At 37.4% G+C, this 25,306-nt stretch overlaps 1 protein-coding gene across 1 annotated transcript in view; it reads right to left on the bottom strand.

Moving 5' to 3' along the window:
- Positions 1 to 25,306, bottom strand: part of ZCCHC2 (zinc finger CCHC-type containing 2) — a 55,403-nt gene that overhangs the window by 15,025 nt on the left and 15,072 nt on the right. Inside the window, 8 exon segments of the mRNA XM_079109023.1 lie at positions 223 to 358; positions 2,391 to 2,448; positions 4,382 to 4,465; positions 6,748 to 6,842; positions 13,727 to 13,839; positions 18,378 to 18,449; positions 20,569 to 20,645; positions 23,241 to 23,352. Of these exon segments, the coding sequence (XP_078965149.1) occupies positions 223 to 358; positions 2,391 to 2,448; positions 4,382 to 4,465; positions 6,748 to 6,842; positions 13,727 to 13,839; positions 18,378 to 18,449; positions 20,569 to 20,645; positions 23,241 to 23,352 (747 nt within the window).

Below are 25,306 nucleotides of genomic sequence, written 5' to 3'. Positions count from 1 at the left end.
TTACAATGTATTACTTTTATGTAATAAAAGTTTTCTAAAATATACTTTCTCAAGTATCATAAGAGCTTAGACCATATATAAAAGCATGAAGTCTGTAACAATGAAATCCTCCTTAATTTCTTCCTACCAGAATGCCATCTGCCTAAATGCTTACACGCTCTTTTTTAAAAGAATACAGGGTAGCAATACTTCATATGGCACTAAAACAAAACCCCCAGGTACCTGCTCAGCTAAGGCCACACAGTGCTCTGGGTGCTGACTCGTGGTGCAGCCTTGCTTCCTCCAATCCACAATTCCATTCTGTTCAGAATACTGCATGGTAAGCCCATCCAATGGAGAGCAGCTCGTACCAATACTGCTATCAAAAGAAGCGTTTATGAAAGCATAACCTTGTGAAAAGTTTATGAAATTTATCCTCAATAATTCAACCTGCTATACCATTTCAATGAAGAAGCTATAGTAACCCTTTCTTTCACCTATTAGTTTTCATTTTTTGAATACCTAGTGATAAGTCTAAGGGAAAAAAGGTATTATGAGAAATAAACAGGTATACATCTAGTTTATTACTAATATCTGTCTCTACAAATGATAGTAATAAAAGTGTGCTCTGCCTTGAGACATCTTGCAATGAGGTTATCTTGTACCCCTGAAAGCTGGGAACAGAGAGACTACACAATTCTATATTGAGAAAAATCACTGTCCTAAATATTGTGTATAACCAGGCGTAAGAAGGGATAGGAAAAAATGACTGAAAACCAAAGACACAAACAATAGAATGAGGCCCATAAAGAATCCAAAAGATGAAGTTACTGGATATGAACTTTTAGTCTGTATGTGAAATGGTGCTTCACATGGTCAATGAACAGAACAAGGTTGAGGATTTGGAAGAGTACGAGAAAATATAAAGAACCAAATTTAAATTCTAGAACTGCAAAATAAACTCAATGGATGGGCAACAGATGAAGAAATACTAGTTAAGAATAAATGGTACGGATTTAATATTTTTAAGTACTGAGAGGGAAACAATAAAAATACGGAAAACAAGTATAAGTAAAAAGACATGTAGGACACAGTAAAAAGTCTAATATACAAGGATTTGGGGTAAGTCTTAGAAGATGGAGCAAGAGAACAGGGCAGATCCAATTTGAGGAGGTAAGAGCTAGGAGTTTTCAAAAAACAAAAGATATAGAGCTACAGATTTAAGAATCCATACAAAGAGAACTAAATATCATAGGAAAAAGTATATTACCCTTAAAAGAGCAACAATAATATATTAACTGAACACTGAAGGCCAGATAGCATGAGTTTGGGTTCCCCTCAAAAGCAAAGTCTAGAATGACATAATTTGTCTGAGAGGTGGTCCCAGAGAATAAGAGCAAGGGAGTAGGAAGAGGGAAATAGCAAAAGACTCCAATGAGGTTTCCACGATAAGCAAAGGGGGCTCAAAGCTACTGGAACCTTCTAAAATTATTTACTAAAGAATAGGAAGCAAGTATACTCTATACTGAATCAGCAAAGGCCCTGAGGCAGAAAGTACAAAGTCTGTGGCAGATAGCTGAGGAAGACAGTACTAACAGGATGTGAGTCCGAAATTCCATAAGTGATTTCATGTAATCTGCAGGAGAAATCAGAGGTGGGTAGAGAGGATAAGAGAGAGACCAAAGGTATTTGACCAGAAGACAATGAAATTATAGTTTCAAAAAGCTAACAGAAAGTAACTGCCAACCCAGAAATCCATATCCAACAAAAAGATATTTTAAAATTGAAGGCAAATCATACCCTGTCCCCTGGTAAAATCTAACTGCATGCATCACTGGTAGGTGTAACTATAGGAAATACTTGGTGTTCTTTAGTTAGAAGGAAAATAAATGGTCACATGTGTGTGCTTAGAGACACAGGAAGAAAAAAGAGCAAAAGAATGATAAAGTCCAAGTGAATACTGGTTAAAGACCTCATGGGGCTTAAAATAATAAAGAGAATTAAAATGCATGATAACTATGATTTATAACTCAGGAAAAGAAATATGGCTACAGTGATCTAAGGTCCTCAAATTGGGAAATGATACAAGCACAAATTTATACCAGACATTAATAAGTCAAGATATATAATACAGGTTCTAGGATAACAACTAGAACAGAGAAAAAATATACAGCTATGAAGGCTAATGGAAGAGAAAAACAATAAAACAAACAAACAAACAAACAAACAAAACCGCAATAACCCAAAGGCAACAAGAAAGGAGACAAAAGGAAACACAGAATAGGTGGTCCAAATGAAAAGCAAACAGCAACATGGCAGAATTATAGCCAAACATACCCATAATCTAATTAAATGTTACACCAATTTAAAAATGTACAAAGGCATTTGTATTTTAGAAATTAGATACCTACTTCACAATGGGACTTTTCCCAGTATGTTTCTTGTGGATTATGGTGTGCTGCAACACATCTAGAATAGAAGAAAAATTAATTTATTATACTAATGCTGCAGCAAATATCCAAAAGGACAATGCTATTAATTTATGCCATTGAAACACTGTTGATAGACAGCGCATAGCACTTCTAAGCATTTCCCACTAAAGAAAAATATTTTAAGCAATTTTTCAAAGACATAATAAGTGAGCCAGGCTCAGTGGTGCCTGCCTGTAATCCCAGTGATTTGGGAGGCTGAGACAGGAGGATCTCAAATTTGAGGTCAGCCTTGGTAACTTAGTGAGAACCTGTCTCAAAATTTGAAAAAATAAAAATAAAAAAAGGAAGGGTTTGCTCAGTGGTAAAGCACGGTTGAGTTCAATCCCCAGTATCCCTCAACCCCACCTCCCACACAAAAAGATGTAATAAGCTACTGAATTACCTTAAATATCCTCTCAAATGTGTTTCACCTAACAACACATCAATCTTGTCCAAAACTACAAAAGTCTAATATGGACGTGCTACTTTAACTACAACATTCAATTTCACAAAAAATTTGTTTAACCAATAAAAAATGAAGTGTTTGAAAAAAAGTGTGTGTGTGTGCATGTATGTATATGTTTATGTTTGTATGTGTGTGTATATAACATATATATATATATTTTAAATATACTGAGGGCAGAACCTGGGATGGGGGGTCAGTTCTAACACTGAGCTACATCCCCAACCCTTTTTATTTTGAGACAGGACCTCACTAGACTGCCAAGGATGACCTTGAAATTGTGATCCTCCTGTCTCAGCTGGGATTACATGTGTGTGCCACTGCACCTGGCTGTGTTTCAAATATTAAAAAAAAAAAAATCTATTAACATAATAAATACCCATGGTACAGCCACATCCAGACTTCTGTCTAGTTGCCTTTTTTAAAAATTAAACAAAATATCATAGATGGGCTATGACCATTCAGCTGCCTTCATCTACAGAGGTTAATTAGTACCCAACTTCTTGGAATACTCTAGTGAAAGTGGTGCTGCATGTTTGAATATACTAGAAATATCTTTTAACTGCAACCCAGAACAGATATATCACAATTTATAAGTTCACTAACACTTGAGACATTAAGGTAATTTCCTGGTATTTGCTCTTACCAACAGTGGTGCCATGAATACTACTGTCTACATCTCCTTGAGCACACATACAACAAATTTTTATAGATAATCATAGGACAACAGCAAAAAATTAACTCCAACTTTATTATATTATTCCAAATTTCTGTCCAAAATAGTTGTACTCATTTACATCCCCATCAGCAGTACAAAGCCCTTATTGTTTAATATACATGATAAGGTCAGACCTGAAAATGCTTTGACAATCTGATGAGTGTGAAATGATGTATCACTGTTTCATTTTCTCTACTACTAGTGAGGCTGCACAATGTTTAATGGCTGTTCAAAGTCTCCTATGAATTATCTACTTATATCTTTTGCTCATATTTCCGTTGGGATGATTTTCTCAATCATTTTTCAGAAGGGTCCTTATATATTCTGCACAGTCTTTTATCTTTAACTATCCTGCTAACAGCATCTCCTCTTCTGTGGATTATTTTCTAATTGTACGGCTTCTCTGATCATTTGTAAGCTTTTATTTAATTAGTCAAATGTATGGTAATGTTCTATCTTGTTCAAAGAAAGTCTTGTCTTTTCAGATTAACATTTAAAAGTTTAAGTTTTACAAAACCAAGTTGTAACTCACCTGAAAGGACATGATGTAAGTAGGGATCTCATTACATACATACATTTTATGCTGAAAGTCAATTGTGTGTACACCAGTTCAGCGAACACTATTTTTTACCTACTTGTTTGTGATGTCACCTCTGTCACATCCCAATTCCCATTATGTCTGGGTCTAGGATCCTTAACTGGGTTGTCAACATCAGGCATAATCCCTTATTCTAGTAAACCTACATTTACCTTCTTCTTGACTTGAAGCTTCTGAGCTGTCTTCTTTTAAATGTTCTAGTATCTTAGAGGTCTTCAGAGAGGATTGTAAGTTACCTACGGGTAATAATTCAACACTATTAATTCCTCAGGAAATTATAAAAACCAGATAAAGATGACAAAAACAACGATTATTCTCCCTGCCCCAACAAAGAAGTGAGTAGAGAATTAGTAGCGAAGAGAACATTTCTACTAGTTAGAACCCCTAAGAAATTAAGTAGACATGGCACAAAGCACCAATCCTAAGAGGAGTTGTGAAGCCAGCTATCTCCTTAAGTACCACACAACCCAACCTAAACACACCACAAATATTGTGGTGCTCCTGTGCAAAACGAGCAAATGGACAAGAGGGATGCCTCTCAAACATATGTGTTCTTTTTTTTTAAATCTCGGCTCTGTTGTAATTTTATGAAACCAAATCACACTGGGGCACTGATGAAGTTCTACAGAATTCAGTGTCCACTATGAATTTCTGTTCTATCACAGAGCAGAAACAAGCACCAGTGAACGAGTACTGACCAAGAGCACATTTCTGATAGCAATATGTTCCAGAGTTCAACATTTTAAGTCACCCAGGAGCTGAACATTGTTTCCTTAGAGCTAGTTGTCAGGATTATGTAGTCTGCTCTCTGGTACGGGTCGGGGTGGGGGCAAAATGGTAGAGCTATCTTTAAAACTGCAAGTGAACCTTGACAACACGTTCAGTAGTAAGACATGAAACAGCACAAACACGTACACATATTATGATGACAAGATACCCACAACAACAGTATTTGTACTTTCAACAAGAGTATTTCAATTTTATAACCTTAAAACAACATCTGCCAACCTCATCTGCATTGTTTATGTGATTCAAACACTGTCAAACCCTCATGATGAGCTTTTCCTTATTTATACACATCCTCCTCCCTCTTCATGTGGGTAAGCTTCCCTGGGCATCATGTTAATCTGAAATTAAGTTTAAAAGTTTAACTGTGTGTTTTAATGACTTTTTAGGATTTAACAGATACTACTGATAGATATTTATTAGAAGTACTTACACCTGGCTCAGGGTGAAAACACTGATCATTAAATCTATTTAGCTCTAGAATGACCAGAACTTTAAAAGTCATTGCCACTATTCACACACAAATTCAACATGGAGTTGGGCATCTTGTCTGAGGCAACTAGTCAAAAAAAGAGTCGTACTTTAAATCTAATTATGTTCTAGAATATTTAAAGCACAGGCGCATACACATACACTCAATTAATGAGACTTTAAAAATCATCCCATATGTTGTAACATCTAATCATATTTTTCACCCACCTCAAACTGAGGAAATGTGAGTTTTCTCTCACCTTTAGAGGTACTGGAAAATATAATTATTGAAAGCAGAAGGAAAGATTTAAAGAAAAAAAAAGTTCCTTGATTCAATGATTGCACTTAAATTTAGCAGAAATTCTCTAAAGCACCTATCAATATTCCAGGCAAAATATTCATTTAAAAGGCAGGCTGAGGAAGATGTGTACACAACTGAACAGAGTAGACTGTGACGAATGCTGGAACATGAGGGCAAAACCAAACAGAAAAATAGAAGAAAAAACCAGGAAAGTTTTCTGGAAGAAGTGCAGTCGGGTCTTAACACAGGTGTGATTTTAGTGGACAGTGATAAAAGATGGATGCGCAAGCAAGGGTACGAATGAGCAGAGATGCCGGGCAGGAATGGCAGGCATGCTGGACAATGCAGACTCCATGAAGCTAGAGCCTGACAGATCCAAGGCAAGCTCAAGGAAGTTCAGAGTGGGCTTGAATTACACACCCAACTTTTAATGTTTTTTAATAGGAGATTAACAATCGACTTTATCCCGGTAATAGCCCCGGCACAGGAGAGAGTGAGAAAAGGAATGTAGACAAAGAGCTGGGTTTTACAGATACAAGCTTGCATGAAACAAGACCTGGCTGAAGATACTGGAATGGTTGGCCTTTAAATGGCTGAACATGAAGAGGAAGTGAGACAGTGAAGCTGGAAGGCTCTGAAGGTCACAGCAACAGGTAACCCAACACACCCTACACTGCGTCTCCACATCTCTCCAATCTGTAAGCCAGGTCCGGCAAGGCACGTGGGCATCTGCCAGAGTCATAGATTCTTAGGCTCTCCCTGGTAACCAGTCTGTGTTGTTGTATTCACTTTTTATACTACTTTCTTTAAAAGTGCAGTGTAAAATTCATTAAAAATGACAAATATTTCTTACTTGTATGTCACCATTCCTCAACTTTTAACTCTAGGATGACATGGTAAAGCATGAACACCAAACCAAAAAATCCCTGGGACTTCCACAGAGGAATGGCGGATGCTTACTGAGACTGTGTAGAGAGTCTGACGATATGGACCGAAAAAAGCTGTGTACTTTTTGACTCTGTAGAAAAGCTTGTGATGAAGTTGAAAATAGCTGCCTGCATATAAAGAGAAAAAAGATTTGTTAATTTAAGGCATATACATAAAAAAGAGTATTTAGTATAAGGGGCAGAAAACTTTTTTTTTTCTCCTTAAGTAAAGAATATTTTCTAATAAATTTCCTATGGAAAGAAGTGAATAAAATTTAACAGGACTAATTTGCAAGAATCTACTAAACAGGTTCATTTTTAATGGTCAAGTTTCAAATCTGGCAAAAAAAAAAAAAAGTATTACTTCATTCTTTTGCCCAAGTGGTCCAACAGGTACCTTTCTGCCCAGAATAAGAACTGCAATATCTTTATCATTACATTTCTTCATAAGTGTTATTTTTTCTCATTTGGCTGTATGATTAAGGGACCTTCCCATACTCTGAATGTAAGAGCTTGGGAAGTTTGGGATGCTAAAAGTCCTGGAAAATATGGAACACATCAAGGCAGTTTACACATACTATTCAAGTGCTATTATATCCTGAAGCATGGCTACTGCTGAAACTATCATACCATGATTCTAAGTTACCTCTGAAACCCAGTTTTCCTTTTATTAATGTAATTAAAAGACTCCCTATACACTACAGGTTTTCTCTACAGTGGAACCTGTAAAACAGGTCTTGAGCACATACTCGAGCACAGTCTCATGGAGGATTCACCTGGATCTGAATCCTACTTCAACCACATATAAATAAGGTGTATTAGCTTTTCAGATTCAAATTCCTTAGGATTATGAGATTCAAATCGTATATGTAAACAAAACAGTAACACTGCCAACTGCATAGGTACTCAAAATACAAATACACCTCAGATACTGTTGAACACTTTAATGCTCATTTAAAATTAATTCTTAATTTCTCCCCAAGATTTTTGACCTATTATTTACTTTTGCAATTCAATTATTAACTACAATAACAACAGATGGCCTTTATAAGTCAAAGTTGCCTTGCATATTTAGGCAAACGTGCTTTTTGGTACCTCCAAAGTAGAGGTAAACATTCAATGGGAAGACACAAAGGGAAATGAAGAGAGGGGAAAACCACCAAGATCTGAAATAAGGAGTTAATCTAAATTTTAGTTCTACTTTCTAGTTCTGAATGTACTGCCTAAGCCTGGGTTTCAAACACAGAAGCAGTGGTGGAACCCACACCTAGCTACATTCACAAATCAACTGGTCCAAAAGCACAGACACACCTTAATTCAAGGCCTGAGTCCACGGGACAACCCAGGTGTGTTTCCAAATACTGAGAGTATAGCCACCAAAGGAACACTGAAGTATATATATTTAAACCACTCACGTAAAAGCTGAAATTACTGCAGACTAAAGCCCAGGGCTCATCAGTGTATAACCACAGATGCAATTACACCTATATTTAAAATCAAAGAGGTTCGAAACCACTTAAAATTACATGAGTAAGAAAAACAGGATTACTTTTGACATGACAGAAACCATCTGGACCCAAATGTACATTTTAACGTCATATTTCCATTCATCTAGTTTACAGCTCATCTGGGACTAAACATAGTATATCCTGTATCAACCAAACTAATCTCTATTGCACTTATAAACTCATTTCCTATTTACCATTTTCATTCATTTTCTCCCCACCTCCATCATAATTGTTACATTTCTTAGGGGACATGAATAATGATATACTATTCTAAAATTCACAAACTGAGAATGAAGTTTCCTAACATCTTGGTGGTGTCAAGATCAGATCGTCCATTTAGGAGAAGACAGAGCATCGTTTTTGGTATGGGGACTAAACCCTGGACACTTAACCACTGAGTCACATCCCCAGTCCTATTTTGTATTTTACTTAGAGACAGGGTCTCACTGAGTTGCTTATGGCCTCACTAAGTTGCTGAGGTTGGCTTTGAACTTTTAATCCTCATGTCTCAGCCTCCCGGAATTACAGGCATGTGCCACTACACCTGGCCCCTTCCATGCATCTTACACCAAAACCAACTATAAGTGAATCTAAGATTTTTTTAAAAGAGGAAGTTATCAAAGAAACCAGACTTTATAATCTTTCAAAAGTTTTTCTAAGGATGACATAAAATCCTGAAACATAAAAGACTGATAAATCTGTCTCTATATACTTTTAAAATATCTGTATGATTAAAAAATAAGGACAGGGCTGGGAAGTAGCTCAGGGGCAGAGTCCCAGCCTACCATGAACAAGGCCCTGGATTCAACCCCCCAATATCAAAAAACAAACAAAAAGAAAAAAGGACAAACAGAGCTTGTTTCTTTAATTCAACAAGGAACGTTTATCAATCAATAAGGCTAATAAAAAAGTGAAAAAGATGGGTAAAGCCATCCAGGAATGTGTGAACAGTCACCAAAGTACAGATTAAAATCATTTTTTTTTGAGACCGGCAAAGAGAAGAAATTGGGACTGTTTTGTTTGTTAAAGTGGGAAACAGATACAAGGCTCCCTTCGGAGGATACAAAGTGCTATTACCTCTTTGGAAGTAACAGAAATACTACATCTTAAAAATGTGTATAACCTTTGTAATTCTACAAATTTATCTTACAGATAAATGTATCCAAATGTGTTAAAACATATCCCTAGACACTGAAATATTATTTGTAGTAATTTAAAGAAATCATGCAACAACTGAAATGGCCATAAAATACACCGATTTAAGTAAGATCCAGTTAAAAGTGGATTATGTAGGATAAAAAATGAGATCTTTTACATGTACTGATGTGTTACCATGTCCCAAGCCATTTAATGAAAACAGGCAAAAAAGGATTACTGCTAAGATGACTCCTTTAAATGCAATCCTGGTATAAAGTCAAATTCTATGTGGAAATTAACTTTTTTCCTTCTGAAAAATCTCAAACTTACAGAAAAGTCACTAATGCAGTGCAGAGATTTTTTTTTTTTAAACCTAGACTGTAAATAGTTATTCTGCTGCCTTAACACCTGGGATGATATCAACAAGCATTTCCTACTTTCTTCCACAATCCACGTTGGGTAATTAACACTGATCAATTATTACCTTCTAATCCTCAAATCCTGATGAAAGTCTTGCAAACTGACTCCAAAGGGTCCTTTTTATCTCAAAGACTAAGTTCAGATTCCTGTGCTACATCCAGCTACCATGCCTCTCATGTCCTCATCTTCCCTGAGGCTCTTCGGGCTGTGAGGGAACAGGCTAGGTGTTCTGGGAGTGTTCTTAATTCAGGTGTGTCTGGTCCGATTCATGAAGGATGATCAGAGCAGTGAGGGCTGCTACTTTGCTGCAGCTGATCATTATGGTAGACGATTTTGACTGACATACATCTGATTAAATTTACTTGATTTAAGTAGTCTCTGTCAGGCTACTTCATTCACTCTAATATCACTTTCTCCCTTTATAATTAATGAGCATTATTTTGTGGGAAAACAGTATGAGAGAACTTTGATAATGTCAATATGCTACTCATCAAATGTTCAACTGATTCATTTATTATTTATTTGAACATGGACTCAGTTTCCTATTTTATTTACTGTTACTATTGTTATTTGTTGTGATATTCTCTTTGCCCCAGATCTGACCACTGTTCTGTGTTCTTGTGACAAATCCATATCATTCTTTGAGCACTTCCTTGCTTTTTGTACAACAGGATCACCTTGTATTTTCCTGCCTAATCCCTTAAAAATCAGCTTGTCTTCCAAGATGTCCAAGTTTCCTGTAGTGGAGAATGGTAGGTAAGTTGAGATCAGAGCATCAGTATGTGGGTAGTTATTAGTGTTGCTGTTTCCAGACCCTTTTGATGGGCAGGGCTGGGGAACATGTGGGTGCGCATGCACGCGCACACACACACACACACAACTGCATTTCTATAGATACAGATAACTGAATAGCTTGAATTCAGTAACTTCAATTTCAATCACACCACAGGGTTCATTCTGGTTTTCTACATTTCTATATAATTTCTTTTGGCAAGTGCCATGGGGGTGGGAGAGGACAAAAAAAAAAAAAAAAAAAGGGCAAGCTGAATCTCGCTATCCTTAATGTATTTATTCAAATCTTCTGTACCAAACTACCTCCCACTGTCATCACTACTCCCTTGCAATCTCTATGGAGAGCCCTGTGCTCCTATTTAGGCTCCAGCACCCTGCTGGGTTATCCCGTGGCAGCTTCTCACATTCTGCCAGGCCCCCTCAACAGTGACCCAGGAGTCAAGGCTTCCTCACCTCTTAGGTCCTTTCTCCAACCCATCACCCTTCCCTCACAATGCTGCTGCATACTTTGCTCTGCCCCATGGACTGGCTTTAGGACTTAACTATTCAAGAAGGATGGGAGAAAGAGGACAGGAGCCAGCAAGGACTTTTAAAAACTGAGTTACACAAAGACAGTAATACTAAGACTTGAACCACACAGTGAGCATATCTCCTAGAAAGTGTTACATGCATCAAGTTTTAAAATAACTATTTAAACTAAAGAATAAATACCAGAGAACGGGTAACAGTATTTGAAAACAGAACCAGAAGTAGGGAGAAAAAAACAAAAACAAAAACATTTATTTACCAGCTATTAATAACTATAAATCTCTAATAATTGAAATGTGATCCTGGAACAAAAATGACAGACTGATGGAATGAGAACCCAGAAACATGTTAACATAACTAGGAAAGTATGATAAAGTATCACAAAAGAAATCAATACTACAGGAAAAGAACCAAGTCATTATTTAAAAAGAGAAGTTAATTTAGAGCCTAACTTCATTTGGAGTAATAAAATAAATTCCAAAATGGTTAAAGAAAACAATAAAAACAGTAACCAAAGCTGTTATGCATACAAAATGTAAACTGAGTTTCTAAAGAGGGATAGCTTTTTTCTAAAAGTGAAGAATATATATGATCCAGACTCAAAGTTACAAAGTGAGCAGTTATCAAAGTGAATAGTTACTAAATGAATACTTATTACTACTTTCCAGACCCTCTTCTCTTCCCCTACAACATGTCCTTTACTATTTTACTTTCCCTCTTTTATTGTAACCTGTCTGTATCAACATTTGGTTGTTGTCTTTTCAAGCCAAAATATACCACAGTAACCATCTCTGAACATTCATCTTTGTATGTAACTGGAAATATAGCTGTGAGGTAAATATTCACAGGTTCTCCAATTTAAATTTTGTACTGCCCAAAGCTTTCCTAAATTTTTACCAATTTATGCCCATCATCACCAAAGAGTATCTGCCAAGCTTTTTGATCTTTGCAATTCAACAGGTCAAATAAAAACTTCATGCCTTTTGTTACATTTCTGATGATGAGCACCTTTTCAAGCTTAAATGCCACTTCAAATTTTAGGTTCTTTGTTCTATTTGTTCATAACCGCTCCCACTTTTCCCTTTGTTGTTTACTTCTATGTTCACACTATGAAGTTTGTCATACCATGAAAATATTCCCCCCCCCCTCCCAGTTTTTGCTATTTCCACGGAGGACCAAATCTTCCTTCCTTATCAGCCCCACCCATCCCAAGAATACTCCCTGGGCCCAGCTCCCTTCCCATGAGGGGAAGGGCCATTACACAAAGTGATACACACCTCTGTTCTCTCCCTGCTTTATGAAGTCTGCTTCCTAAATCAGGACGTTTTAGGTTCAGAGAGCAGAGAAAAGGAATTTCATGTAAGCCCTGACCCTAAGCCATATGGGTTCCAGCAGAACTTCTATTTAATTTACTTATTAGTAAGTTTCCAGTAAAACAGTATTTGCCTCCTTGGCCATTATTCCTGAATTTCTCTCTTTTACAGAGAAGCCCTCAGTGAGGGATAAGCACAAAAGCACACTCCAACCTCCAACACCATAAGCAACTGACCCACCTCAAGATCCATTCCTCAGACATCTCATGCTCTAACCCCAACCAGACTCTGCTTAATTAAACAATCACTCCCAGAACAACTATTTTCCAAGCATGGTACACTCCACTCTATCAGACCCACCTATTTCACACTTCCCAGCCCAGCTTAGATCTGACTGTTCATCATTTGTTAGAAAAATGAACATTCTCCCTCAATTCCCTTCCCTCATCTAGGACAAATCCAACCATGCGCTTTCCATATATACCTGGATCAGAACTGCTGGAAAGATTTTAAAAATATGCAAATGGGGTAGAATTGATACCATTACAAAGTACTGATCTTTCTCTGGATGCCATGCCTTGTTGAGCTTACTAGGTTTCTTTCACCAGGTTGTCCTCCAGATCCCTACAAATGAATGGTTTTAAGTCCCCGCAACTCTCAAGCATTTGATCTCTTAACCTCAGCCCATCCCTTCTTAAGCAAAACCTCTTTAGAGAAAACAGAAACCATTAGGCAAAACATCCCTTGATTTCCCATCATGAAACCCCCACACCTCTGCAGGAACCCTGTGCCACCAACTACCTCACTCACCTGTACCTTCGAGCTCTTCCTCTCTCTAATGGCTCATCTCACCTAATACCCATCTTTTCCAATGGTCTAACAACTGCATGAGAGCAAAAACCTGACCTCAACCAGCACTGGGTTCCAGAAAAGAAAAGGGCAGCCAGCGACAAAGGGCTAATTCCTTTCACTTCCCATCTATCAGCCCAATCTTCTTGACAATTTAAAGCATTTCCCAAGTTGAGCGTTTGGACAAGGGCCTCTTCCAATAAATATTTTAGAGAAAATAAGAGGCTTTATTTAATATTTTCAAATTTTGGAAGAAACATTTTATGATATTAGAGAAATGAAGAGTACAATTGCAAAGTACATTTGTTATTTCACTGTTAGCCTACACCTAAATAGCACAAGGATTAAAATGTCCAATTTACAAAGTACTCCAGAGAAAGAATCTCTGTAACCTCCCTTAAAAGCTGACTCTCAGCACCCCTGCCTGTCAGACTTGAGAGGCTGCATGTGTCAGGTAATCTGATACCTTAGGATGGGCTCCAGGTCAGGGTGTCGCCTCTCCTCCCTTTTCAAGGAACCCTGATTCAGGGCTCTTAAAATGGTCTTGTCAAAGGTCTCTGAAGACAATTCCTTTGGAAGCTAGAAAAGAAAAACAATATTCAATGTTAAGTTTCTCATTTATTGGCAATATGTTACAAATCAGAAGTATAAAACAGAGATAAATAACTCCTGCTCATTAATCATCCAAAAGCAATTCTTTTTTTCCAAACCTTCATGATTTGGGACCCCATACTGAAGCAGCACAGGTCTTTCCCTTAAGACCCACAATGATTCTTTCTGGCCACACCTCGGAGCTTGCTGAAGTGCAGAGGAGCTGCCTGTGTCTCTACTCATGCCACACTGCAATAAACACCCACACTGAGGTCTGAGGTAAAGTGAACATTTTGCATAGCATAACTGTTATTATTTTTATCCTGGAAGAATATTCCAAAAAGTGTTATTGCTGCCTTTATAGTTATCACTTTTGGGTCGCTCGGTTTTACATTTTAATCTCAGCAATTTCAGAATGCCAACAGTATGCACCAAATAACCAAATTATGACAGTTGGGTGAAACTCTCTCAGCATTATTTACATTGAAAGCACTAATTAGAGGGGTTTTACTCAACATGATGGAGATGCCCTCTGAGCAGTCTGCTAGAAACCACACACAGACACAGACACAGACACAGACACACACACACACACACACACAAATCACTTGGCCAAGAAAATTTTAAATTTAAAAACCAAATTCAAATAATTTTGTCATTTTATTTAACTAGTTTACACTTTAAAATCCTCAGTAAACCAGTTCTTTGTAAAAACTAACTTTTCAAGTCTTTCAAGAATTTAATGTATTAAATTTTAGCGGAACTTTCATTAAAATTGAGAACCTTTAACACATTTATCTAAGGAGCCACAGGTATAAAATTTATATAAATCAATTTACATATTGAGTTTCAATTTGAGAAATCCAAAGTAATTATTCTTTTGAAAACCAAGTATTCTGGTGAACAACTGAGAAAGGGGATCTTTAACAAAGGCAGCATAAAGCACTACTAATTTTTAGGCACAGGAGATCTAGAATCAAGATGCTCCCTCAATGAAGCTCCTCTTGTTAATTAACCTGGAAAAATGGCATCCACAACCCCATTGAAACCCCATTCTCTGAACACTAATGGACGAAACAAATCCTGGATGGACACATTTTCCAAAGAAATCACTATTCATTTCAATATTTATACTCTGATATTAGCATTTTAATAAAGATTTCTGACACTCGGCCTTTATCATGTCACTAATTTTAAACACAATTTCTACTAACTGTACACAGCCAAAGAAAACCAGCTTTACTAGGGAAGTCCATTTCAATTTCTGGATCTCTGATGGTTGCTCTAAATATTGAAGGCAAAATTACATAAAATTTCCCCAAGGCACATGACAGTATGTTTACTGGGCAGAGTGTGGATATGCAGTCATCAGTCTTTGCAAACTAATGCATTTTCAAATGTTTTTATTCAATTTCCAGGACCTGTTTCCAGTCCTAAAGGAAGCATATTGGCTAAAAACACAGCTTAAGTCATGTCTTTATATTCTAGTTCCTTGTTTTGGATTTTCTTCCTTCTCAATTTCAGCTCTGGCATACCTAGCCTCCCACCTCTGGAGCCTGGTATTAGCTTCAGCACAAGCTCTAAGTAATAAAAGGTTGTTGTACCTCGCTATGCAAGTTTATGTTTAAAAACACTGAGGCCTAATGTACGACCATTTATAAAACCTCATTACAGGATCTGTGGCTGTAGCTCAGTGGTAGAGTGCTTGCCTAACATGTGGGGCACAGAGTTTGATCCTCGGTACCACATAAAAAAAGTAAATAAAGACATTGTGTCCGTCTACAACTAAAAAAAAAAAAAAAAAAAAAAATTAAAACTAAAAAAACCTCATTACAATTCAGATTCTCTAACACCTCTCATCAGTGACATTTAAAATCCTACGCTGTGCCCAGGTACTGTTTCAGGCACCGTAGATACAGTGGTAAAGGAAGACAAAAATTCCTGCCCTCACAGAGCTGACATTCTGGTAATAAGAAAAACAAAACCAGTGAAGGGGCCAGGATGTTGAGGACAGAAGAGGCTACTTCCACGGGGAAAAGGAATCAACAGCCCTGACCTCAAACCCACACTTCCACATTACAGCAAACTGGAGTACAGTTTAACAGCATCCACACAGCTCAAGGGTGTTGGTTTGTGCAGGTTGTCAAAAGGGCAGGTTCTGCTCTTGAATTTTTGCAAAAGATATTAAAATAAAGGTAAAAAGAAAAACAGAAAAGGCAAACCTGGAATACTTCTTTTACAATAAGCAATTTATTTCTACAAATAACAATGTTGCAGATTATTTCATGTAATTGAGAGGCATATCTGCTATTTCAGAAGATTAGTATTTCAAGTGTTAGCTAAGCAGGAGGATCATTATCATGATTCTGAAGAGTGAATTACATACTTAGGGCTGTTTAATTTATTTTTTTGTAAAGCATATGGCTTTCACAAAAAGTGTGTGATTGAAAAACTTTAACCTGTCAAGATCAAAATAGACAACGCTTAGAAAGGGAAACCCAATAAGAAAGAGGAGACTGCCTGGGAACTAGGCCTAAGGCTGGGGTGGGCTGTGTGCTGCCTCACTGAATTCTTGCAGTGAGATGCACGAGTAGGCGGTAACCCCACCCACAAACGGGCATCAAGTAATAAGGCCTTGACAGGTGACAGGGCTGGGCCCCTATTCTAAGACTTCTCAGCCTTAGCTCTGTATCACCTGCAACTCACCCTGCAGTATTAGAATTGTGTTATGGAAAGGACAGCAGGAGAAGGGAATGAGAGTATGATGTTTCCCCAGCCCCAGAACAGCTGCTCATAATTAGTTGCCCTTAAAATTTGATACATTTAGCTTTCAAGAGTCAGAAGAGGGGCTGGGGCTGAGTGGCAAAGTGCTTGTCTAGCATGTGAGAGGCACTGGGTTCAATCCTTAGCACCACATAAAAATAAATAAAATAAAAGGATTCTATTCATCTACAACTACAAAATAATAATAGAAGAGTTGGGAGAGTTAAAAATAAGTAGAAGAAATTTTAAAAGTATATGTGGAGGTGGGATGGGGAAGTTCTGCTTAATTTCCTCAATAATCTGAATGCCACCTAGGAGCTCATTTTTGTGCTGCCTTATTGACTGGGATTGGCTGGAACATGGCCATTCTTCTCCTGTGCTCTCTATTAGCTACTATGAACACTAAGTTCAGCAGGTGAATGCCAGAGCTCACAGGCTCACTCCTTCAACAACTCCTTCTCCCTCATCAAGGTGTTTTAGGTCATAGGAGGGACAAGGCCTTTGGTGACTGGAAATAAACAAAACTCGCCCCCATCCTTATGTGCAGGCAGGTCACTAACTTGAGCGGGTGAAGGAATACTTAGCTTTAATTGAAAGAGCCTGGTTTAAAATAAACCACAGGACAATGGAACTACTCAAATCATCCCTGGGTGCTACTTCATTCAAAGGGACTAACAAGAAATTCAGGTGAACAAACTGTGTACTGAAATATGGGATCATCAGAGAAATAGCCTCTTATCTGCTGTTCAAAGTCCTATACACTGATGAAAAACAGTCTCTTGCAGATTTAAGAATGAATAGACAAATGATCTGAAAAAAAACATGCTCTGAAGCAAACAATTTGAAAAACAGCATTGGCCTGAAAATTTCAGATGATTTAGGTTCAGTAATTACAGTTTTGTTTCTAACTTTCTGCTTTATCTATATTAATAAATTAAAAATGTTTGCTTACTGAGAAATAGTAATTTACTGATCATTTACACTTATTCTCTTAATATTTATCTTTACCCATACATTTTTTAATAAAATCAAATTAGCATAAAAGAGGTAAGGGTTTGAACAAAACAACCCAATATATCTTTCACTTATACAAATCTGCATAACATGTTACTATTATCTTCTTATCCCCTACAGTTTAAAGATTCTATCACATATGGGAGGGATAGGAGGAGCTGGAACTCAAAGAGGAAATGGAGGAATATTTAAAGAAGCCCATAGAGAGGGCTGAACAGTTGTTAGGTACTAAAGAAAACAAACTCCATCCATCTCATTTTGCATACACATCTGTCAAGGGCAGTATCCTTGCAAGCAGCCCCCAATGTGCATCTCTGCAAGGAACTAGGAATAAAATTTCATGGGGCGGGGGGTGCTGTTTAAACCCAGAGGTGCTTTACCACTGAGCTACATTGCCAACCCTTTCTGTATTTTTTGAGACAGGGTCTTGTTAAATTGTCAGGGCTGGCCTCGAACTTTCCATCTTTCTGCCTCAGCCTCCTAAGTCCCCAGGATTACAGGTGTGTACTATGGTGCCTGGCTGCATTTTTTAAACATGGAAACATCTTTATCATTTCCTTATATGGTTTATGTACGATAAGAAAACTTACATTTAGATAACATGACATTTTCTATAGCTCATGTGCAGAGTTCAGAGCCAACCACGATCTAGGTATTTTAATTTTCTTGGTGATTCTTTTGACACGGAAGTTTTAAAATTCTGGCATATTATGTAAAAATTATTTTAGCATAAAATCTGTAATTTTTACCTTCAGTAGGAATTCCTGTAGTTCTTGGTGAGTTTTTGTTACTGTTGTGACCGAAAGATCAGACCAATTTACCTGATTTAAAAAAAAAAACAACACATGTTGTATGGTTATTGTGTAGGCAGGAAACTGGCCAGAAAAAAGCCATGTGTAAAAAAAAAAGGGCCCTAATTAAATTTTATTAACAATTAGAAATATAAAAAGTTCATCTACTGTTGTCATAATTTCTTCAGTTTTTAAATTAATTGTACATTGACACTTTGCCCCAAAATTTTCCAATTTGCATGGTTCTTTCTTTTTGAAGCAGCCTTAAAATGTGACTGCTTTAGTAATTTTTCAGAAAGGAAAATGTCTTCCTTTTTTGTAACATAGGACTCTAAAATGACATTCTTACAGTGTAAATCTATGCTTCTAAAGACAGACGTTCTATCAACTGAAACTTACTAGATATACATTATTAAGAGAAATAACTGGAGTATACTGCCCCTTTTTGGTAGTACCACTTCATATTTTTAGGAGAAGCAGGATTTCTGAAGTGACTTCATCATCATCTCATATCTTTAAAATCCGAGTAAGATGTCTGAGGCAGCTAGAACACCACCAATTTCAGATGGAGAAAGAAAAAACTCAAAATGATGAATTTATTGAGGAATGCTCTAAGGAAGCACAAGAACTAGAACTGGAACCTCTTGCACTGCTTGACCTTTGAATTACTTTTACTTCAGTGGACTCCATTGTGGCCCATTAATAATTTCAAACCTATAATTCTGAGCTGAATAAAAATTTGAGCCAGGCTTATATATAAGTCATACCAACTAATCATGTCATAATTAATCTGATACTTAAAAATATATATGAAACTTGATCCGGCAACTCTCAAAACAATCTGTTTTAAACAAGTGTTTACTACACAGCGTCCTGTGTGAGCACTGTCTGACTCTTGTGTCAAGGGACATAGGAATGGAGAAGAAAGTGGATGTTTCCACAGGCTGGAATTCATAGTCTAGCGACAGGCAGGTAAATCAAGTGAATCCATAAGAATTTCCATCAGTAGTCAGTTCTACTGAGAAGAATAGCGCATGGAACAAGGGAAGCTAAGACGTCAAGAAGACCCTCTGAGAAGGAGAGTTGAGCTGAATGTAAGTCAGGCCTTGGTCCAGAGCAAGGTGACAGTGAAGGTTTGGCAACAAAAGGGGAGCCAATGTGTTGAGCATCCAGGGCAAAGAGTGGAACACTGCCACAGTGTGACGAGGAGACTGGACACCTGAACATCAAGCTAGTTCTCTTTCAGAGTAGAAGCAAGGGTTCTGAAATTCATTCAACGAACATACCGAGCAAGACAGATGATGAAGACACTTTCTCTACACGAGATAACTTATTGGAAGGATCTGTGAAAGGTGTGATAGTAGAAACCTCGGATAAAGGAGGAAACTTTCTGTCAGAGGGTCAGAAGGGACTCAGAGAGATATACAGTTGAAATGAGGCGAACAATGCCTTCGGGAGGGGTGGCAGGGGAGGGGAACCGGGACTGAGGCAAAGCAGCACAGAAACATGGCCTCATTCTACCTAGTTTCAGAGTATGTGTGGTCCAAACTTAGAGGAAAGGGCAGGACAATGAAGCCCCAGCAGGAGGAATTGGGAAGATGTAGACAAGGAATCCATGTCATAGTCGACAGGCAAAAAGGAGACGTAGAAGGCTGCATCCTGGGAGTAACAGAGCCGAGCTTCACGGTTATTCAGAGAGCTGACTGAAGGACAAACGACTGAGAGCAGCCACAGGAAAGAGGACAAGGCAACACGCAAGGACTACACACGTCAAAGAAAGAGAGAGGAGGAAACGTTAGGAAAACAATGCCGGGAGAGACAAGGTCTGTGGTCTTGATTTCAGAAATACTGGGGGAAATGTCTGCTTTTTAACAGTATCTCTTATATCTTAATTGTCTTCCTAAATCTAAGGCCCTAATTTCTTTTTAATAAAATTGCCACTGTAATTTTAATGTGATACACCTTTAAAGAATTGGCAAACCATGCACTGTATAGTGAAAATAATATATTCCCTTACTTAAAAAGCAGATATATACATATGTGTGTGGGAAAAAAAGATTTTCCCTTAAATTAGCAAAATTGCCATAAGTTCTTCCAAAAACCACTTAGTAAGTATATGAAATATCTTTTGTGGGTGAGAATAGCTTACTTTGAAAGTATACTCCCAATATTTGTCAGCCCTTTTTCTCTGGACTCCTTTCAACATTATCTTCTCGATGTGTACAGCTGAAAGAAAAAACACACACGCTGACTTGTGCTACAGGGACTAGACATGCACTTCAGTTACCCAAAGTAACCCTACAATATGACAACTCTTTAGTAATTAAGCTATTTACTTTATCTTTACTACTGGCCATAAATCATGAAATAAAACAGAACCACAGCAATATGACACTCATCTACAAAGTAATTTTTTTCTACAAAAAGGATTCAATGTGCTAAGTGCCTACCCAGTGTCAAGCACTCAGTTAACATCAAAGATTCAAAAAAAAAACAGAATAAGATGCTTGCACTGAAATAAAAGATGTTTTTCTAAATGATAATCTTGAAAACAGTTATCAATATTACTACAAATAGAGCCTTTTAGGATCAACTAAATATGCTTTCAATTATCTATACACAGAAGGTGTAAACTAGAAAATATTTTTTATTTTTAATAAAAAATACTTCATACATAACAAGTTGACAAAAATTTCTACTGAGGAATTTTTCACAAATGTGACCCTTAATATTATACACTGTAAACTATAATCTAAACTGAACATTATGTGAACTATGAAGGTTTGGTATAGCAAAATTTTGCACAATTTGTAGTAAACTAGGGGACATCAGTGATGCTAAACTTAAAAATAATTACTCTGAATTCAACTAATAATCAGTTTGTTCATGAAGAAAGTAAATATACAAACTCCCAACTACTCATTATATACCTGCTTTGGTAAAAGCATCCCCTCGAGGAAATAAATCAAATAGAAAAAAAGCCTATTTGCAAAGGGCCAATCTACTAAGTGGAAAGTAAGAAAAACAGATTACTGTTCAGTGTATAAACAGAAGAAGCCCTTCATCAGTAGGAAGGTAACACCAGAGGCTGACAATAATGAATATGTAAAGGTCACAAGGCAATGTTAGGAAGGCAACAATACAATATGGTGGGTTACTGCTGGATTTAGGGGAGCAGGCATTGGGGAAGGAAAGGGGGAGGATTTATTTTTGCTCTAGAAAAAGTTAAAATAGATGAAGTAGATAGAATATACACAGTGACAATAGAGCAGAGGAGGGGATAAGACTGTCACAGACTATGGAAGGTGGGCACTGAGAAGGCACAAAGCATAAATATGCAGGAAAAAGCACTCATGGTAAACACAGGGAGCATGACCAGGGCTTGGTGCCAGCTTCCAAACACAGTGCTTGGGGGCCTGCTTCTGGGCCAGGCATTTTGAGGATGGAGATAAAAGAAATCTTAAAAGCCAGATGAGAAGTCTGTAAATCCTAAGACCTGTGCAATATTACAAAGACCAAGGTGGGGACGGGAGAGTCTGCTGTTTCCAAAAGCTGCTGCATTAAATTACTTAAAGAATGATGCTATTAAATAAAACCCTTGGGAACTAATTCATGTTCAGAAATATAACAGCTCTACCTCGGCACATCACTGGGTTTAAGGGTTAGGGAAACTTTTTTGGTCAGATTTTAGTTCAGTTTAGCAGAAAAAGACATGATGGCATTACAAGACATGGGAACATGGTGTAGTTTCAGCTTGAATTTCAAGTTATACTTGCTGTTATCTACCAGAATCAAGATAATATAAGACAGGAGAGTATGTGGCAAGGGATGGCTGAGAATGCCTTAACCCTCATAAATTGAAACTAAACAGCATGTATTATGTTTACTTTTTAAAAAGTTGGGCATGTAAGAAAAGTCATCTATGCCACCTTATAGTTAATTGCTAGCATTTGGATACAGTGTTTGTTTTTCTAAAATACTTTATTAAAACAAAGGGACCTTCACTGGTCATTCATATGTTCAAAGAGCTTAACTGAAGAAGTCTTATGATTAAAGTAGTTTAGTTACAGGAGTACTGTGATAGTGCAAACAGAAGTGATAATTATGGAAACGTTTTTATTAGTAAACATCCAGACCTTTTTCCTCTATAAGGAAAAGTGAATTACACAAAAGGGATTATTACTGGAACTGGAAAAAGATATACTGACATAAATTCAAAGTTGTTATAACCAAGTATAGTGCTTACTGTGTTCTTGTTTCTTCTAGAGCCTAGATGGCAGCCCACACTTGAACCTTTCTCCCAATACAGGCTAACAGACTCCACAAATGCAAAGAGAATATCCAAGCTTTTCTTTTTTACTTTTTTTATGATAATGTCTTCTCATCTTCCATCCCAGCCTCCTTAAAAACGTCATATTGCAGGAAAAACGGATTTGTAAACAATTTATTCACTCTCACAGTGAACTCTGCACAACTTTGTTTTCCCAGTAGACAGTAAGTGCATTCTGTAGATGTAAAGTGCTATACTAAATATTTTGGGACTAGGATAGTCTTTGCCCTCTGGAAGCACATCACCAGGTTTGCAATACAGCCAAAAAGACAACTGACTATGAGACAGAACAGATAAGAGCATGCTTCAACAAGCCATGGCTGAAGAACAGGGAGGAGTCCAGAATGCAGAGGGCAGCAGTGGGAGGACTGGCTTTTAAATGAAACCTAGGACAAGCAGGATTTTGCTACTCTAAAAAAGGAAAGTGAAGAATCAATCGTCAGTGTAAACAGTACTTCATTTTAAGTTTTCAGCAAATAGAGGAAGCATACCTTCTCGCTGAGCTCTATGAGGTGCCATGGTAAGTCCGTCCTGAGGTATTGGGGCTCGTTCTATCAAACCAGTCTCATTACTTTGCAAGTAATCACCATGAGCAGTGTCATTCTAGAGGAGAAAGGGAGGGACATGTTACTCTACGCCACAGAGTCATCCCATAAAAATAAACCAGAGTAATAAAATCTTGCAGTTTTAATAATCACTTTAATAGCAAATTTTAGAGATCAAATAAGTAATTATACACTAAGGGCAAAAAGGCACAAAGTGTCAGAGACACAAGTATAAGAAGTATCAATATTTATCTCCATTTAATAATAATATCCTATCACTTATTTACTTTCCCAGCTAGCTATTATGGAACATAAAAAGGGCATATTGCTATTCAGAGTTGCTAGTATGACAATTCTATACCACACTGAACCAGAATCAAAGGAAGACACAGAATAAAAGATACCCTTCATGTTAATCACCCAGAACTGAGGGCATTTGTACTTTTACACTAATCATTACAGAATATTTACTCATTGCTTGGTTTTAGTGACAGTCTAACAAGATGTTCTGTTAGGAAAAAGTTTTACAAAAGTTATTAATACATACTAAATTTTTTAAAAAACAAGAATGTGAAGAATATTTATAAACAGTGAGTTTACTACTAAGGTCAAGTCATCTGTTATGGTTTGGATATGAAGTGTCTCCCCAAAAGCTCAGTGTTGGAAACATGATATTCAATGCAGCAACGTTCAGAGGCAGAATGATGAGATTATGAGAGCTGTAACCTCACTGATGGATTAATCCATTTCGTGGGTCACTAATTGGAATAGACTACTGGGTAGTAACTGCAGGTTGGTAGGGTACGGCTGGAGGCAACAAGTCACTGTGGGCATGGCCTGGGCCTATATCTGTCCCTGGTCCCTTCCTCTCTGCTTCCCAGCTGCCATGAGCTGAGTAGCTTTCCTCCACCATATTCTTCCACCATGATGTTCATCCTCACCTCATGCTCAGCGCAATGGAGTCAACCAACCTTGGACTGTCACCTTTGAGTGACAGTCTGAGCACAAAATGAACTTTTCCTTCTCTAAGTTGTTCTTGTCAGGCATTGTGATCATAGCAACAAAAAGCTGGCTAACCCATCTTCTAACAGCAAACCTAATTAAGTTGGCTGGGCCAATCAATAGCAAACTAGTTTATGCCCAGGAGATCAGCTGCTTGTAGTAATGCTAACCTGACAGCTTTCCACAATAAAAGCACTATTATGCACATACTATTATTATGAAATATTAAACTAAAAAATTGCACTGTTAAAGTTCCCTCTTACAATTCACATCTTATCTCTTTGGAATCGAAAAAACACCACTCATATCAAAATTGCCTCAGTTTCAAGAACCAATCACATTTCTATATATTGCATTGCTTTCTTAGTTGTGTAAAGAAATGAAGTGATCTGAAAACCTTAAACTTCCCAGGAATCTCCATTTAAGGCATTTTGCTCTCCTATATAGTAACGCTTTCTGATCTAATGATGAGTATGGGCTGCCAGCTGCCAGCTCTATTTGTGGGAATAAAGCACCGCATTAGATACTCTTGGGAACTAAGCTTCAGCCTAACTGTGTCTTCTGAAAACCCACAATAAAGATCAAACATCTGTGAAGACCCATCTAATGAGAAAGAGAACACAGACCTCTTATTTCAACATCCAACCTCTGAATCGTTTAGTTTGATAGCATTTATCAACTTTCAATATCACCGATTTTTTAAAATGTAGGTATGAATTCTTTTAACAATAACCAAATTATTATACCCTAACCCAGATCATACTATCTCTTTCATTACAAAGTTGCAGAATCATATTTGCCTACAAGGGGCTTTGTTTCTCAAAAACTCAACATAACAATATACAGTCATGCATGTATAAAGTTACATGCTTGAAGCATGTAAAAAGTTGACAGAAGTATGAAGCCAGGGGTATCGCTCAGTGGTAGGATGCCTGCTTAATGTGTACAAAGTCCTGGGTTCCAAATGCCAGAAACACACACACACACACACACACACACACACACACACA

This window comes from Sciurus vulgaris (genome assembly GCF_902686455.1).
Source record: "Sciurus vulgaris genome assembly, chromosome: 13".
Classification (NCBI taxonomy): domain Eukaryota; kingdom Metazoa; phylum Chordata; class Mammalia; order Rodentia; family Sciuridae; genus Sciurus; species Sciurus vulgaris.
This window is presented reverse-complemented; position numbering and strand designations above follow the sequence as displayed.